The 19,145-nt window shown below is 33.7% G+C and overlaps 1 protein-coding gene across 1 annotated transcript in view; it reads left to right on the forward strand.

The window, feature by feature from the left end:
• LOC123527091 (transmembrane protein 26-like) overlaps positions 1 to 12,344 on the forward strand; it is a 47,992-nt gene extending 35,648 nt beyond the window's left edge. Inside the window, exons 4-5 of the mRNA XM_045306364.2 lie at positions 9,076 to 9,285; positions 11,030 to 12,344. Coding sequence (XP_045162299.2) covers positions 9,076 to 9,285; positions 11,030 to 11,596 — 777 coding nt within the window. The 3' untranslated portion in view covers positions 11,597 to 12,344. The remainder of the gene's footprint in view (positions 1 to 9,075; positions 9,286 to 11,029) is intronic.
• The last annotated feature ends 6,801 nt before the right edge of the window (positions 12,345 to 19,145 follow it).

Below are 19,145 nucleotides of genomic sequence, written 5' to 3' on the forward strand. Positions count from 1 at the left end.
TTCACTTGTGTTACGGCCTCGTAAACTGATTATTGCGAAGGCGAATAACCTCTTCGTACTGTACCTTGTTCAGCTATACACTCATTCTCGCATACCAGAGGCATATCATGGTTTGTGTCTCGGTATTTTGACGAACCTCTGATAGATGGGAATGTTATACACTAGTTTTTAAACAATGATTCAAAGTTTTGACATTCTTCCATAAAAGGAAAACAAATCGGGTAGTGTTAGGATACATATTGTTTCAGTTATTTATTGTAATATAACAGTACTGCGTTATACGCACTCAAGGACTTGATTAATACCCATATTTATGATGCATATTTCATAAATACAGGCATTAATAAAAGCTTCTTGGATCAACTTTTACAAATATATATATGGAATGTTTTAAAGTGTGTCTGGTTAGTACAACAGAAATGTCCCCTGGTTACTTTACACAAAACCTTCCGCTTCTGAAGACTGTGTACTAGCGACTGAGTTAATGAAACGCTGTTTAACTGAAAAAAAACTTAAACACAATGTAATCCTGTTTATATTTACTCGCTTACTTTTTCACAACATGCAGTTAGTGATACGTCAAACAAATTGATATTGTCTATCAAGGTATGAATATGTAGGATATGAATAAGGAAAACTATCGGAATTTAGAAACTGTATTATTTAAAACCGCTACAATGCCATAACTGAAAAATATATTATCATTTTTTGTTAACTGCATCACCTGACGCTTCACAATAGCCGTATTTCAAAAGACTGGATGATATAAATGAATACTCTTCCTTGCAATTTTCTCGTATGTTTTTACTGCGCCGCAGTTGGGTGTGGTATTATTAGGAGAACTTAAAACATTAATGCAAATGATACATGCGTACAAAGAAGAATTTAAAGCTACTCGCCAACAGTTTTTGTGAAATTTTTCAGCATATTTATTTACACCATGTTTGGCATAGAATTTATATCTGACACTGAAAAATGATACACTGGGTGGAAATAAAGGTAGTTCTGCACGTTCGGATCGGATTTTTTTCTACAATGTAGAATTTGATTAAATTCTGATTTTTCAAAACTTCAGAATATACCTAGAAAATTCAGCAAATAAAAAAGATAGGGTCGTGTGCCTGATTTTTTGCTAGACTGCTTTGAAAAAATGGACCTCATAATCATAACTTTCATAACATTTTCGCGAATAGAATTTTTTCTACAATGTAGATTTTGATGAAACTTCCCATGGTTGTTAATAAACATATGGAATATAATTTGGTGAAATAAAATGTATAGGTCCGTGTGCTTATTTTTGAGATTTTTGACCATGATTAAAGTGAACCAGACATTTCAGGCTAATTTTAACACATTATTTTGAATTTTTAACGTGCCGTATGTTTTACTATCATATTTTGACTTTAGAAATATAGCAACAGTGCCATTGTAATAAATTTACTCACAGGTTTCAATTAATTCATAAACTGATTTTCATTTCCGTACGCCAAATCCAGGCTTTATTCTACGTTTTCCGGATATATAGCGTTACGCCATCACTTCCGTTTTTTCAAACGTGCAGAACTACCTTAAAGTTAGATATTGGTAAAATGCAACTTGAAGAAGAATGTAAATTTTCTGCATTATTTCAAAAGTGTTGCAACGGTTTACTACCTTCTGCACACACACTATTTTTGTTATTTATAATAATATGCTGCAACAAATCTTATGTCAATAAATTTATTTAGAGGCACAATATATTAAATTGTTCCCCTCTTTGAACATGTTAATAACGTATAACTGTAAATCCACAAAAGGGAATTTCATGACTTTACACAGAGAAGGATTAGTGAGAAAGGAACAAATCCCATAGCTCTGTCTGCTTTCTAAAGAAATTGTTTTCCTTTTCAAAGAGAATGACATTACATCACATGAAACTTAGTAAAATTATACATATCATTATGAGCAAAAGAAAGACACAAAAACTACACACCCGCCTTGAATAACGATAAAGTTAATGACGAGAAAGTTGGTTACTTATTCCTTATTCCTTTTTCGAATAAGGAATAAGTAACTAGGTACTTTTTGTTACTTATTCCTTATTCAAATGCGAAAAAGTAACAGACACATTAACACCAGATAAAGTCTAATCTCCTACAAAAACGTGTTCTGAACACATCTCATATCTATTTCGCCAAGCAATGATAAAAGTCGAATAAGAAATAAGTAACTGGATTCATTTTGTTACTTATTCCTTATTCAAACGCGAATAAGTAACAGACAAATTTACAACAAAATAAAGTGTCATCGCTTTCACTATTTCTCCAGCATGATTTAATTTTTCACTTTAAAACCAACTAAGCGTGTTCTGAATACATGTCATATTGTTTTCTCCGAGAAATGAAAAAACTCGAATAAGGAATAAGTATCTGGCGTTATTTTGTTACTTATTCCTTATTCAAGCGCGTATAAGAAACAGGCAAATTAATACCATATAAAGTCTCACCTCGTTCACCATTTCTTCAATATGATTTAATTACTCACTATTAGACCTACAAAACGTGTTGTGAACACATGTCATATTGTTTTCGCCGAGAAATGATAAAACTCGAATAAGGAATAAGTAACTGGATTCATTTTGTTACTTATTCCTTATTCAAACGCGAATAAGTAACAGACAAATTAACAACAAAAAAGTCTCATCGCGTTCACTATTTTTTTAACATGACTTAATTACTCACTATAAGACCTACAAAATGTGTTCTGAACACATGCCATGTCTTTTTTCGCCCAGAAATATTATTAAGTCGAATAAGGAATAAGTAACTAGTTTCATTTTGTTACTTATTCCTTATTCCTTATTCAAACGCGAATAAGTAACAGAGAAATAAACACCAGATTAAGTCTCACCACGTTCACCATTTTTTCAGTATGATTTAGTAACACACTTTTCAACCTACAAAACGTGTTCCGAACACATGACATTTTTCTTTCATCAGAAAATTGCAGAATTCGAATAATTAGAACTGGAAAAAGTAAAAGATGAATGAACTTAAGATAACACCTCATCTCGTTCATCATTTCTTCAACTTGATTTTATTACTCACTATAACACCTACAAAACGTGTTCTGAACACATGTCATATCGTTTTCGCCGAGAGCTGATATACTTCGAATAAGGAATAAGTAACTGGATTCATTTTGTTACTTATTCCTTATTCAAACGCGAATAAGTAACAGACAAATTTACAGCAAATAAAGTGTCATCGCTTTCACTATTTCTTCAGCATGATTTAATTATTCAGTTTAAGACCTACTAAACGTGTTCTGAACTCATGTCATATTGTTATCTCCGAGAAATAAAAAAACTCGAATAAGGAATAAGTAACTAGTTTCATTTTATTACTTATTCCTTATTCAAACGCGAATAAGTAACAGACTAATGAATACCATATAAATTCTCACCTCGTTCACCATTTCTTCAACATGATTTAAATACTCTCTGTTAAACCTACAAAACGTGTTCTGAACACATGTCATATCTTTTTCGCCGAGAAATGATAAAAGTCGAATAAGGAATAAGTAACTGAATTCATTTTGTTACTTATTCCTTATTCAAACGCGAATAAGTAACAGACAAATAAACACCAGATTAAGTCTCATCACGTTCACCATTTTTTCAATATGATTTATTTACACATTTTTCAACCTACAAAACGTGTTCCGAACACTTGACATTTTTCTTTCATCAGAAAATTGCAGAAGTCGAATTATTAGAACTGGAAAAAGTAAAAGATGAATTAACTTAAGATAACACCTCATCTCGTTCATCATTTCTTCAACTTGATTTTATTACTCACTATAACACCTTCAAAACGTGTTCTGAATACATGTCATATCGTTTTCGCCGAGAACTGATATACGTCGAATATGGAATAAGTAACTGGATTCATTTTGTTACTTATTCCTTATTCAAACGCGAATAGGTAACAGACTAATAAATACCATATAAAGTCTCACCTCGTTCACCATTTCTCCAACATGATTTAAATACTCACTGTTAATCCTACAAAACGTGTTCTGAACACGTTTTGTAGGTGTTATAGTGAATAATTAAATCAAGTTGAAGAAATGATGAACGAGATGAGTGTTATCTTATGTTCATTCATCTTTTACTTTTTCCAGTTCTAATTATTCGAATACTGCAATTTTCGGATGAAAGAAAAATGTCATGTGTTCGGAACACGTTTTGTAGGTTGAAAAGTGTGTTACTAAATCATACTGAAAAAAATGGTGAACGTGATGAGACTTAATCTGGTGTTTATTTCTCTGTTACTTATTCGCGTTTGAATAAGGAATAAGGAATAAGTAACAAAATGAAACTAGTTACTTATTCCTTATTCGACTTCTAATATTTCTAGGCGAAAAAAGACATGGCATGTGTTCAGAACACGTTTTGTAGGTCTTATAGTGAGTAATAAAATAATGTTGAAGAAATAGTGAACGCGATGAGACTATTTTTGCTGTTAATTTGTCTGTTACTTATTCGCGTTTGAATAAGGAATAAGTAACAAAATGAATCCAGTTACTTATTCCTTATTCGACGTATATCAGTTCTCGGCGAAAACGATATGACATGTGTTCAGAACACGTTTTGTAGGTGTTATAGTGAGTAATAAAATCAAGTTGAAGAAATGGTGAACGAGATGAGTGTTATCTAAAGTTCATTCATCTTTTAATTTTTCCAGTTCTAATTATTCGAATACTGCAATTTCCGGATAAAAGAAAAATGTCATGTGTTCGGAACACGTTTTGTAGGTTGAAAAGTGTGTTACTAAATCATAATTAGAAAAATGGTGAACGTGATATGACTTAATCTGGTGTTTATTTCTCTGTTACTTATTCGCGTTTGAATAAGGAATAAGGAATAAGTAACAAAATGAAACTAGTTACTTATTCCTTATTCGACTTATAATATTTCTAGGCGAAAAAAGACATGGCATGTGTTCAGAACACATTTTGTAGGTCTTATAGTGAGTAATTAAGTCCCGTTGAAAATGTAGTGAACGCGATGAGACTTTTTTTGTTATTAATTTGTCTGCAACTTATTCGCGTTTGAATAAGGAATAAGTAACAAAATGAATCCAGTTACTTATTCCTTATTCGACGTATATCAGTTCTCGGCGAAAACGATATGACATGTGTTCAGAACACGTTTTGTAGGTCTAATAGTGAGTAATTAAATCATGTTGAAGAAATGGTGAACGAGGTGAGACTTTATATGGTATTCATTTGCCTGTTACTTATTCGCGTTTGAATAAGGAATAAGTAACAAAATAACGCCAGTTACTTATTCCTTATTCGAGTTTTTTTCATTTCTCGGAGAAAACAATATGACATGTGTTCACAACACGTTTTGTAGGTCTAATAGTGAGTAATTAAATCATGTTGAAGAAATGGTGAACGAGGTGAGACTTTTTATGGTATTCATTTGCCTGTTACTTATTCGCGTTTGAATAAGGAATAAGTAACAAAATAACACCAGTTACTTATTCGAGTTTTTTCATTTCTCGGAGAAAACGATATAACATATGTTCACAACACGTTTTGTAGGTCTAATAGTGAGTAATTAAATCATGTTGAAGAAATGGTGAACGAGGTGAGACTTTATATGGTATTCATTTGCCTGTTACTTATTCGCGTTTGAATAAGGAATAAGTAACAAAATAACGCCAGTTACTTATTCCTTATTCGAGTTTTTTTTCATTTCTCGGAGAAAACAATATGACATGTATTCAGAACACGTTTAGTAGGTCTTAAAGTGAAAAATTAAATCATGCTGAAGAAAACGTTAACGCGATTACACTTTATTTTGTTGTAAATTTGTGTGTTACTTATTCGCGTTTGAATAAGGAATAAGTAACAAAATGAATCCAGTTACTTATTCCTTATTCGACTTTTATCATTGCTTGCCGAAATAGATATGGGATGTGTTCAGAACACGTTTTTGTAGGAGATGAGACTTTATCTGGTGTTAATGTGTCTGTTACTTATTCGCATTTGAATAAGGAATAAGTAACAAAAAGTACCTAGTTACTTATTCCTTATTCGAAAAAGGAATAAGGAATAAGTAACCAACTTTCTCGTCATATAAAGTTATCGTTTTCAATAATTCTAAGGCAATAACTTTGACTTGACTGATTGACTTGACTTAGAGGAAGTGAAGGTATCCCATTCACAAATAGATAATGTTTCGATGCCTGGTGACTCAATGGTTTTTATGTATCATTTGAAGGAGCTGTGTCTGCTGAACAAGAATTAGTAAATAAGATGACCATAATAATATGCATGAACACTACGGTCATGTTTGTCACTGCCAAATGATGAATCTTACACTGTAAATACTGGATTTCTGTTTAAGTATCGTTGAAAACTATAAAGTAAAAAATAAAAAATACATAGAATATTTTTGCCATGTAATCTATATTTTCTTTTTTTAGTTGACAATACATTTTCAAATGATATCAAAAATATATGAGTTTACCAGGCATCAATATTTCATATAAATTAATAGCCCTGTTAAATAGAACTGACTTATTTGTGAACCGGATACCTTAATGTAAATTTATCAGTAAAAGATGAAAATAACTGGAAAAGAAGAGTAGAAGAACCGTAAAAACAAGGATGAATATCTAACAAGGAGAGCCATGTTCTAAAAACGCAACCTCCCCAAACGTAAACACAGCGCGCGGACGCGCACACGACCAACACACACACACACAAAGCAAACACACAAGAAAAAAAAAGAAATAAAGGAACACAGTGGGGCACCGTCTTAGAACGGTCTGTGGCAAAAACCACCACCAGGGACCATAAACCGGTTTATGGTGCACATAACCTCACTCTTACCCCCACCATGGACAGTGTAAATAAATGTTATCACCGCCAGGTGAAACTTTAGTATACGCAAAGGCAACAGAAGGCATGTAATGTAAAACACAAAAATGCTCTTGTATATTTATATAAATGCAATCCTTGAGAACCTAAAACGCATGTACTCAATGCCTTTGCAGAAGACAGAACAACAAGGGAAACGCCCTTAAGGGCCCGACAAAACAGGCCGGTAGACAGAAATCATAATAGCCCTGTCCCGATGGGATATAAATACTAATTATAATAGAGTCCCCCACCTGTTCCGCCAGACACAATCAAAGAGGAAAACGTAACGTGCAAAGGGCTGAACACCAAACACGCGGCGTGTCTCAAAACAGTTGGATCATAACCTCTTTTAATGAAACGTTTAATAACTTTACTAAATACAATTGAAAAATTGCCATGACCCTAAATCTTACAAAGTTTGTAAACCACATTCTCATAATAAAACGGGTATTGATATACCTTCTCGCACAAGTGTCTTTATATTGCTATTGTATTTTAAAACCAAATCTGAATTACGATAGTAACACTATCCAGATGTATAACTGGGGTTTTGCACGAAATTCTGGCTATATCTACTACGCGTCAGTTGCAATGCAACATCCCAATTGCGCGCTTGCGCTGAATTTGATTCAGTCGTGCAATGCAACCAATAACAACGTTTTAACTTTATGCTGTTTTTCGAGTGAGTCGATCATCAATGTTTCCAATGACAAAAAAAAAATCACAAAGAAAATCGTTAATTACAAGCGCACGTGAATTTCGTGTAAAATAGCTATTGTGGGACTACTGACTTCACGGTTGATCGATTTTTTAGATTTAACACGTGAAGTTGTTCAAGTGCAATGTAATATGAAGAAAACAAGTCAAATCTATAAAATTAAGTTTATCATTAAAAAATACCCCAGTTATACATCTAGATAGTTTATTTTGCTGTTCAGTATATTTACGTTATTTATAAGAATGGTAGCCCTGTTGAAGAAGCTTATTTGTAATATATTGATTACGTTCGTTGAACTCCTCAACAAAACTACACGCTCTAGCAAACCGAATTAACTGAAAAAATATATATCCTATAAGATGTTGCCTGAGGTAAGTCCCCCTATGGCGGAAATTTACAATACTAAAATCAAAATCCCCCCACCCGTCCCACTTGTCATCAATTTTGGTATGTATAAAATTGTCGTAAATAGAGAGATGTAAATCCAGAAATGAAGCAGTAGTATCCGAGAACTTAGTTTGATTTAACTGCAGCCGCAGGGCGCAAATAGTAGCCACCAGTTGAGCAAAAAACGGATTATCCATATTAAGTATATCATCTGGATAGCGTGATGTATTATTAAATGCAGTAATAATGTCTGCCTGTGTATCTCGAGAAAGGACCAACATAAAATCTCTTTCTTAACAATATAAAAACAAATCTGCGACAAAGGGGTGCACAATATGTTTCCATAGGAGTACCAATTTCTTGTCTGAAAATTGCATTCTCAAACCTGACGTAAATATTGTTCAATAAATAGGAAAGGGCTTTACAAACTTCGTCACATGTATAATTTGTTATAATGCAACTAGTAAAAAAAAATGCCTTATCGAAATTGCAAGCGAGAAAAGCAGCATTTTCCCTTGCAAAAGTCTTTTGAATAAGGGCAGTTAGTTTTTCATTTATTAAGTTATGTTGTAAAGTGGTATACAAATTAGAAAATTCGTATGTACTGACTGAATACACCTTGTAACTCTGTAATTTATAGTTAATGTTTTTAATATCAAAACATTTTATGATGTATGACAATAACACGAAATACCTTGTAACATGATAGAAAGATAGAAACAAATTAAAATAAAAAGCACAAGAAAAGTTACTCTTTCACGAATAATTAAAAAAAATGTCTCCTAGATTAAACATAAAGACACAGCGGGTGATAATCAGCAGGATGATAGTGAGTAATACTTATCACCATTGCAACGTTTTCAAACCTGGCTTTTCAGTGGGGCTATGAATCACTTTTATTAATAGGTCTACTTTCACTGGCATTGACATAATAAAGAAATGATAAGAAATTAGTATTTCCAAGCGCGTTATATTATATATACCTACTCCGACATCTGGAGAGCGATAACTATACAGTACAAATGATTAAACTATTCTGCATAAATTTGCAGGTGAAATTTGAGGTAAGAATACCTATCAAGTTGACACCAGATCAATGGATACGAATGCTAGAGCAGATGTTATTGCTTATTTTGATATTGGGAAGATGGCTTTTGCCGAAAGGAAAACTGACACATGATCAACTGTCACAGTTGCTGCTCGTCTATATAGGAACAGCGGCAGATATTGTCGAATTCTTTGAGGCATTTAAGGAAAAAGAGGTAAGCAAAAGACACATAGTATCAACTATACTCTGTTATACACTGATATTCAAATCAGTTACAGCTAAATAAAATGATATTCTGCGTTTAATCGAGTTACTGGCTATAGTATAATCTGTGTAAGTAAAAAACTATATTTTACAACTTCTTTTGAACCTGTGCAGATATCTAAGTGTCCTGTACTAAAAATCACACCTCGGACGCTCATTGAATCAAAAAAGGAAATTCTGAACGTGCACATACACGTAAGAAATTGCAAGCTCCCTACTAACAAAACTTGGATACTCTGATATATTTTTTTCGTGTCATTACTTTTTTAATACAATGTATAATGTCAAGAGTCCAAATAAAGAACTCATCGTGACGATATTAATCAAATCAGATCTTCGAGGAAACTAATTTCACTAATTTGAACGTCAATATATATTAACAAAGCATGCTTTAAATAGAAATGTATCCATATAACAAAAGATGATTCTCACGAGTAAATACGGTTACTTTGTTTGAATCCCATATGACAACACCATACAAATAAACAACATTGACTGTAGCCATGATCTAAAAGCATTTTGATAGCATGCATTCCATGAAAGTGAGATAAGCATTTTGTAAAATAGAAACATGCTTAATAGTATGTAATATTGATTAAATTCATAAAAACCTTTGAAATAGCAAAATATTACGAGTCAAAACAGTATGATAATTGCTGTGTTATAGAAGAAATGCAATGAACTTTTTAGAAAGCCCTTTCCATTAGATTCGAAATCTCTACTTAGATATATTTGCCACCTGTTGTCACATAAATTTCTGCAAGAATATGTGCATGCAACATGTTAATTACCCAGATTGATTTGGTGAAAAGTTAATGTTAGACTAAGTACTAAACCAGATTCCGCTTAATATTATCGATGTATCATGATCAGCAATCATTAAACTTAGCAGGCACATTGCTGACACAGTGTCTTCAAGATCATTACATGAATGTTCAAGGGCACAGTGAACGTTGCATGCATTGGTATATCATCATTAAACATTCGGCTAGCCAATTTTCCAACGTCGGTAAAGAGTCCTTATTGATTTTAACGTCTGTTGCTCAATAGCCAAGGTCATTACAACGATTATTTATGCAAATTTTTAAAACCGTCTGCGCTGAAACTTTTTAAGACTCTTTGACATAGATTCTTGCACTTATCAAGCACATTGCCTATGATTTTGAGGTCATGTGGCTTAAAGTAAAGAACACAGCTACTATTAGTACCAAAAAAAACTTTTCCACTAAATGTCTTAAGAACGCCTGGACCTGCGATTTTCAAACTTAATAGGCTCATTGCTCATGGGCTGTGAATCACTCCTCTAATGATTTTGAAGTTAGTGGGTCAAAATTAAAATTACAATGACAATTGGTATAAAAAGGTTTCTAATGCTTGCCATGCTAAGTGTTCAAGTGGACGTATTACTTAATTTGTGTTTATGCCTGTCGTCCTGTCGTCTATTTTTGATTTATTTTCCGCTCAATAAACTCAAAATACTTTGACCTATGATTATAAATCTTTAAAGCCACATTAACTCCGCACAGCGTTGCTCTTATAGTAACTTTGCTGGAGAAAGATAATAGCTTATGCTCCTCTGACGGTCCTGGCACCTGCAATTAATTTTCTTATTTCACAGTCTTCGCCGCAAGATGTATGTACTGTATGCATTTTGTTCGTGACGTAATAATTGATTAACCTTTTTTTATTTTCAGGTCAGAAACCACAAAATACTCTGCATTATTATTCTAGGGATTTGGTCGACGAGTCTTGTGCAGTTTTCTTTAGTTCTCACGGCTTCACGCGCCCGTAAAGACCGCTCAACACTGTACATGACAAAATCAAAGGGAAGCAAGCGCGGCTGTTGTCATGCGGACGTCTTTGGAATTCTTATCTCCATCATCTTGCAAGACTTACCGTTCTTGGTCTTGCGGATGCTACTGATTTTCAAATATAACGTATTAAGCTACACAAATATGTTCTTCACATCCAAAAATACTCTTGTGATAGCTTTGTTAATGTACAGATTGGTTGTATTATTCATCAACAGGAACGAGCCGGAAAAAGAGATTTCTGTAGAAACAGTGAATGGTGATATATCATCGATCCCGGAATCCAGCACATTCCGAAAAACATCGGAAATAAGGAAGAAACTTCTTGAATACCACGTGAGCGAAAACTTTGATCATCATAAAAGTCGACCATCGTCAAAAGAATACGAAGTGATACCTGAGAAACATAAATGGGGCCGTTCGTATCATTTTGAGTTGATGCAAATTTAAATATTGTCAGATCTGAAAATTCTACATATCATTCATATGCTGTCTTTCTTATTAGTTGTTAGCAACATAAAATATACATTTTTATGTTTTACATTATGTGTAACTTAAGATAAATAATATTGTTTGACATCATTACTACTGGTAAACTTTATTCGACATCTTTTAGTTTTTCATTAAAGTATTGCATGGAGGTTATCTGATATATACTCTAAACCTGTACATATCAACAATGGGCGGATTAAACTTGTAACAAATCAATATTATGAACATTAATTTTGTTCAGGCTGTTAATGAGATGAATATTTGATTGATAAGAACAAGTAATAAATTTGTCATTAAAATTTCTGACCACTTCACAGCTGCGTACATATCTATCAACTGAATCAACTGATTGACTTTACTGTTATCCTGGGGGAGGGAGGTTTAAAGGGTCATTAAACGGGTCGTGTTGGAATTTTTTTTTAAGTTAATATTTATAAAAATGGTGTAACCTTATCCTGCCGCAACCCAGAGCTCAACCCGGGGTTGAAGTATGTTTTATGGCAGGAATATTAACAAGTTCTGTCGCAACTTAGAGTATTAGAAAACGTATAAGGGCAGGTATTCGTTTACAAGTTTTAAAGACATCCAGAGTATAAGTTCGTGTAAAGACAGGAATTCGTTTACAACTTCTGCCGAATTCGTTAACAAGTTTTGCAGAAATCCCAGCTATACATGTAAGTATCATACACTTTCTCCACGTATAAGTGCCTGTCGAGACCCCGAGTATAGGTATTTTAAGAGCAAAAATTCGTTAACAAGGTCTGCCGAGACCCTAAGTAGAAGTATGTGGAACGTTGGGAATATGTTTACAAGTTCTTTCGAAACCCGTAGTATAAATGCGTATAAGGACAGGAATTTGTTTACAATTTCTGAAGAAATCACGAATAAACTTACGTGTAAGTGCAGAAATTTGTTGACAAGTTTTGCCGAGACGTATTTTAAGGGAAGGCTTTCGATCAAAGTTCTGCGGAAGTCATTGGTTTATGTGTGTGCAAATCCTAAACACACTTAGGTACAAAAACTATTTCAACACTGACACCCACATACATACCTCTGCGGCTTACAATGTTTTGGTTATTGTTTATTTATTTGCTGAGTCATATACAATTGGCACTTTATGATTCATTGTGCCCATATATTTGCCCTATTTGTGTTTTGATGATTTTCACTTGTCAGTTGTAGGGATTGATATTTTACAAACAAATATATATCTTCTCTTCTTTCTTGCATACTAGCATTCAATTAAACTACTTCAAATTTAGTTAGAAGACTACATTTGTTAAAATATCTTTAAAATGGTTAGTCTGAAATAAATGAAACGTATAATAAACGTTCGATATACAAAATGTAAAGGTATACAGAAGCACGTAGAGTAAAATTTCATTTAGACTTTCAGTTTGAATTTATTCATAAACTTTAGCTAAATCCGGGTTTACAGTTGTATTCTACTCAATATCAGACAACTGTAAGGAGACACACACTGGCATTTAAACCGCTTACTATTTGTTACGACAGCAAATTATGAACTGAGATTTTACAGATTTAACAGCATTTGAATGAAAAGGTTTATAAGAAAGCAATATACGAAATAAGTGTATTTCATTAAGAAAAAACAAAAGAGATGGCCTTTGTATCTTCGTAACAAAAACTAGCAACAGGAACTTAAACAAACAACAACAACAACAACAAAAAATAAAACGAAAATTTATGCATCTGTGTCTCATTCATTTCTTCTCAAAGTTCCCAATTTAACAATATGCCTTGTCTAACATTTTAGAAAATAAGTGATAGAATATTTATTATGCAGATGAATAAAATATGTGGTATAAAGTTCTAAACAAAGCGAAGAATGTAAACAAACTTGTATGATAACGTTAATCAAGCACATCGGAAAGGAACGGTTGCAAAGCTTTTATCTTCACTCTATTCTGTTTGATAACACCAACACAGGTTCAACTTACGTTTGAATGTCTATAGTTTAGCTATTAGTTTTTAATTTTGTACTTACACATTTAAGCTAAATTGGGAAGAGAAAATTACATTGTATATTACACAACATGGCTTCCCGGTGATGTAAGTGCAGTTGTCATCGGTACAAAAATGAAGTTTGGTCATATTACGTAAATCAGAACATGAAGTTGTGTTTCTAAACTTTATTAAAAATGCTAAAGCAAGAAAAACATATCTGAGTCGGGAATTAAACCCAAGTTGCCTCCGCAAAAAATACTTTCCTACCATCTTGACCAATACACCACTGAAGACTTAAGACTAAGGCAATTACAAAGAATTTTGAATTTTAAAAAAAGATAAAAAAAAAAACAATTTTCATATATAATAAGTTTAAATGACTTCTAAAAAATAAAGCAATAATGTCCTGCTATCTTAACATTTTCATTGTTTTTGTCTTACAATCTGGAGGTCGGCTCCTTTAATCAACTGGGATTGTGTATGTCATCGGTTACCAATTTATAGAACATTGTATGTTTAAAATAAAATTGAATCTCGCGAAGAACATTTTTTTTTCTTTCAATATTTTACATGCATGTAAGGTAAACGCTTTATTGAATTTAGTTAAGAAAAAATAAACATTCAGTTTCTGGAAACGTGTGCATAATCAACTGCAGGAAATTCTCGGCGTTGTGCAATCTTCATCTCGAGAAAACCATGCACTTCTGTTTATATGTAATTATGTGTTCTTATTTACTATAAAAGTTTCTAAATTACAGGAGCCATCCAAGCGATAGTTAATAATTATGTTTAAAGTATTTTCCCTATATTTCTGCCAATTTTGACATTATTTATTGCTAACAAGTATTTCTACGTGGTGATGTTTGAATTAAAAGACGTTATAGACACACTTGGCGTAAGTATCCGCATAAAATCACACGCCAAAAAAAATAGGTTTCAGTGTTATATATTGTTTTCACTGAAAATTATACGTCAGGTAAGTATTCAAATACTGTTGCATTGAAGGTGTTTTTGAACATGTCTTTACAATAAGATGCTTGAAGTGTTCAATTCGACTAGTTGAAACGAATTCATCATTGGTGGTTTTCATTAAATTCGTACGCCGTATTGTTCAGTACAGGTACATGTTTTCATTAAGTTTATTTTTCTTTCAAAATGATGTGGAGTGAAAGGGATCATATACGTCGTGTTATGATTTAAGGTATACTGACGCCTGAAGTATTGATTGTTTGTTCGGTCTCGGTCACCAACATATACCAAGGGCTTCTGCAGACCTTAATACACATGTCAAAAGAAATATTGTAGTGTTGTTGTTTTTTTTTTCTTGCATAAAACATTACAAAGTGACTAAATGTATCGCTTGTAGTGCTGATTTTATGTTTCCGATACAATTTTATTACCATTCTGGTCATTTGCGCGAGATTAAACATTTCGGAAAAAAACAACAACATGTATTAAAAACATATGGATTGCTTTATTTGTACATTTTTTTTTCCTTGAACCAATGCCCTGATCCAGTGAAAAAAGTTTTCTATACAAGAATATACAATAATTGTCATTTAAAGAGGTCGGTATGAGGATCTATCGACCATTGAAAAGTGGCATCGGACGAGGTTGAAAAATGTTCAGGTCGAATAAACCAGACATAAGGCAAAATATTTGTTTTGCTGTCAAAACTTTCAACTTGCACAGATTTTGTGAAAAAAAAATGTTTAAAAGAGTATATCAGACCTAACCAATTAGAACGTAATTTTGCTTTTTATATTATAAGGTATAATAACTAATTATCCACAAAACGCAAGAAAGAAAACGATAACTCGATTTCCTCATGCATGCATGGATCCTTAAAATCCGTGTTTATAAAACTAAATCTTTCAGTCTGATTTTATAGACTTTGTTGTCAATAAGAAACAGACGTTGAAAAAAATGAAATTTATTCAGTTTTTTTTCTTTTTGATATACCCAGAATTCTACAAAATTTACGTAAATTGACATGCTTGATATTGGTATGGTGAGTAATTGGTTGCTAGGGTTGTTGGCAGTTCTAGCCGTGCTATTCGAAACCTTAGGCAACGTTTTCAGGATTACCACGTAGCGGATGTTTGCGCGTCACGACACCTGGGCAAGACTGCTATATCATGAACACCCACCTATGCAACCGTTCCCAAACTGACACTGCCACTGCAACTAACACCCCTGGTACACATAACAACCGAAGATTTGACCAAACTGTACGCAATCGTCTGCGCGAGGGTGGTCTACGTGGACATCGTCCTTACGTTGACTGTGTTATGACGCGACGTCACCGCGTAAATCGTGTTAATTGGACACGTACACGCCATTGCTGGTTAAGGTGACAATAGAATAGACGAGTCGAGATTTTCCATTCATCGAAAAGAAGGCAGGGTTCTAGAATACCGTAGACGAAATGAACGTTATGCCAACTGCTGTGTATTTGAACGAGATCGTTTTGGGTGTGGAGATTCCGTCTTGGTCTGGGCAAGCATTGCGCAATGTTATCGCAAACCTCTTGTGATCGATGGGAATTTGAATGCCCAACGTTACCGAGATGAGATTCGTACGGGGCACACCATCCCACTGGTTAAAAAAAATGTAAATATCTCTCTGTTTCAACAGGATAATGCCACAAGCCACACAGCTAGAGATACTGTGAACTTCCACAGGACGAATATCATTACATTTATTAATTTCTGGCCCACCAAAAGCCCAGATCTGAATCCCATCGAGCATCTGTAGGAAAATTTGGACCAGCGTGTTAGACGTCGTCCTATTCCACCGTCGAACGTCATTGAACTAACACAAGCCTTAATTCAGGAGTGGACAAACATTCCACATGCCGTAATCAAAACTCTTAACGGTTCTAGTTCTATGCGCCAAGATGCCAGCCAGTCCTTGATGCGCAAGGTGGCTATACCCGGAATTAATATGTGACTTTGGTGTACGACCTCTACCACATTTAATCAACCATTTCTTCAGTTTTCCGAAAATCTGGAGCTATAAAATTTTCCACACAAATTTACATTGAAATATTCTTTTAAATACATATAAAAATAATTTAAACCCTGTTTTCATACTTAAATATACTGCGGAAGTTTTTTCAGTACAATTCAACAATAAAGAATTTAAATCCCCAATTTGACTGAAACGTGTTTATGTCACGGTTTTCTTCTTTACAATATTTTTTATTTATAATTTACTTTGTGTAATTGTAGGAACGAAAATAAGTGAAAACATTAGAATGCAGTGTGCTTCGGTGTCTGGATACTGAACATTTATATCGTAGTGTAAAGAAATTGGTACTTGACCCCTGATCATTTTGAGGCGGATTTTGCACTTTAATAAGGAATATGCGTACTGGTGGATTGCACGAAGAATTGCAAAAACTACATTTATTTTTTAAGTCCTTCACTCTTAAGATCTCTAAAGCTATCAACCAACACAAAGACAAGGGTAAATAAACTCGGAACGGTTGATTTGACATTTAGGAGCAAAGATACGGGGAAATAACAAAGGAAGGATAAGACTATGTTCTACTGTTGTGTAGATGTGTAACATACGTTAGAAATAGTTTGAGAGAAATCGAAGAATGTTAACCCTTAGCCTGCTGGCGGCAGATGATCCTGCCTTTGCGACCAGTGCAGACCAAGATCAGCCTGCACATCCGTGCAGTCTGATCATGGTCTGCACTGTTCGCTATTCAGTCAGTAAATTTTCAGTGAATACCCCTTTGAATGATATGTGGTACTGTCCAAATTGAAAGATGGACCAGTCCATTATAGAAATATAGCAGGATAAGGGTTAAGCATGATTCTCTTTGACTACGAAACTCTTGTTCAACATTTAATAAACATAACTGGCTAAGTAGCTGCTCTTTAGATGCTCGAATATAAATGTTATTTAAATACTTCTCTCATACACTCAGAAATGCACAAGAAAATTAGCTTTTAAGATTGCGTATTGAACTATTACATAGCAGCGAATACAAAGATAATAACTTGAAAGTTAATTTACTATATATAAACTGATCAGTTGCACTGATTTTAAAACCGTTAGCATGTTAATTTACGTCTATCTTAATATCGGTTTCCTCAAAGTATGCACTTGATACAATACACATGTTTCTTGAATGCCGGACAGGATTTTCCCGTGCTTTTCCGGTGCTAGAAAAACTCATCTTACACCCCTGGGTGTAAGACGACTCACGTGCTATAATTTATGAATGAATGCGTAAATTCATACACTACCATAACAAAATAGCGCCTTAAAGAAAAACCTTCGTTTTTCTTTGTATCTTCTAAAAATTGAAGAATAAGGCATACAAGAAAAAATCAATCACTGGCAGCGGGTAAATATGGGAACATCCGGCACTCGGACAACTGTTTAGTCGGTTACTCGGCAGGAGCCTCGTTACCGCCTAAACAGTTACCCTCGTGCCGGATATTCCCATCTTTACCCGCAACCAGTGAAAGATTCTTATAATACATAAAAGTATATATAATAGTACATATAAAAGTGTTATATAACGTGAAATTGTTACACAATTCGTTCGTAATGTTAACAAGTAAATGCATATCAAATAGCACGAGTATGAAACTCTGCAGCATAGCCCATGCTGGCTGATATATTTTTGAAATTAGATAAAATTTAATGTTGGCTATATTTTTGTCGAAAAGCACAACATACCGCTGCGCATGGTTTAAATTCTTAGCATTTAAAATATAATGTAAAGAACTATTTTTTTGCTACGAATTTTGGATATTGTGCCATATCTTTTATTGGTAAATAAGTAAGTAAGGAAGGAAGGAAGGAAGAAATAATTGACTGTAGTGACATATGTAAACATTTCACAAATCTAATTATAATAATCGATTTAACACAACACCCGACCTTATTGACCCGTTAACCAACTAGTATCAACGAAATCTCGACTTTCCTACATGCATCATACATCTTGACAGCTACGTTATGCAGATATGTTTAAGTATACATTTTTATTATTGATTAGACATTATTATTTTCTGGATTCAATGCAATAGAATGTCATTCAAGGCTATTAGCTGAAGTTAATACTGTTTTATGGGCAGCATCTGGTTAGGCGTAGGGATGCTTATATACAATATCCCCCACGTCTGCATTTTTAATGCTTCGTACCTGATCGAGTGACCGTTTGTTCATATTTGTTAATGTTTCCCACTAAAGATGTCTTTAGGTTTATACTTACTCTGACATTCTAGCTGACTGTGCATGATACACACTTTTATATCTAATAGAAACTCTTATGCCCCCACGAAATCTTTGTAAAGTACCATGTTACTTCTAGTACAATTGTGCAATGTCTCTCATCATGGAAAAAACATGTCAAAATTCATTTAAATCGAGTGTTGCTGTGATATCATTTTACTCCTTCCTCGGCATAAAGTCACAAACGTACACCTAAATGTCTACAATGAACAACTGTGTGATGGCACAATATACAAAACAATCGCCTTCTGGTTCTGACATGTATCATGTGAATGAA

This window comes from Mercenaria mercenaria, chromosome 14 (genome assembly GCF_021730395.1).
Source record: "Mercenaria mercenaria strain notata chromosome 14, MADL_Memer_1, whole genome shotgun sequence".
Taxonomy (NCBI): Eukaryota; Metazoa; Mollusca; class Bivalvia; order Venerida; family Veneridae; genus Mercenaria; species Mercenaria mercenaria.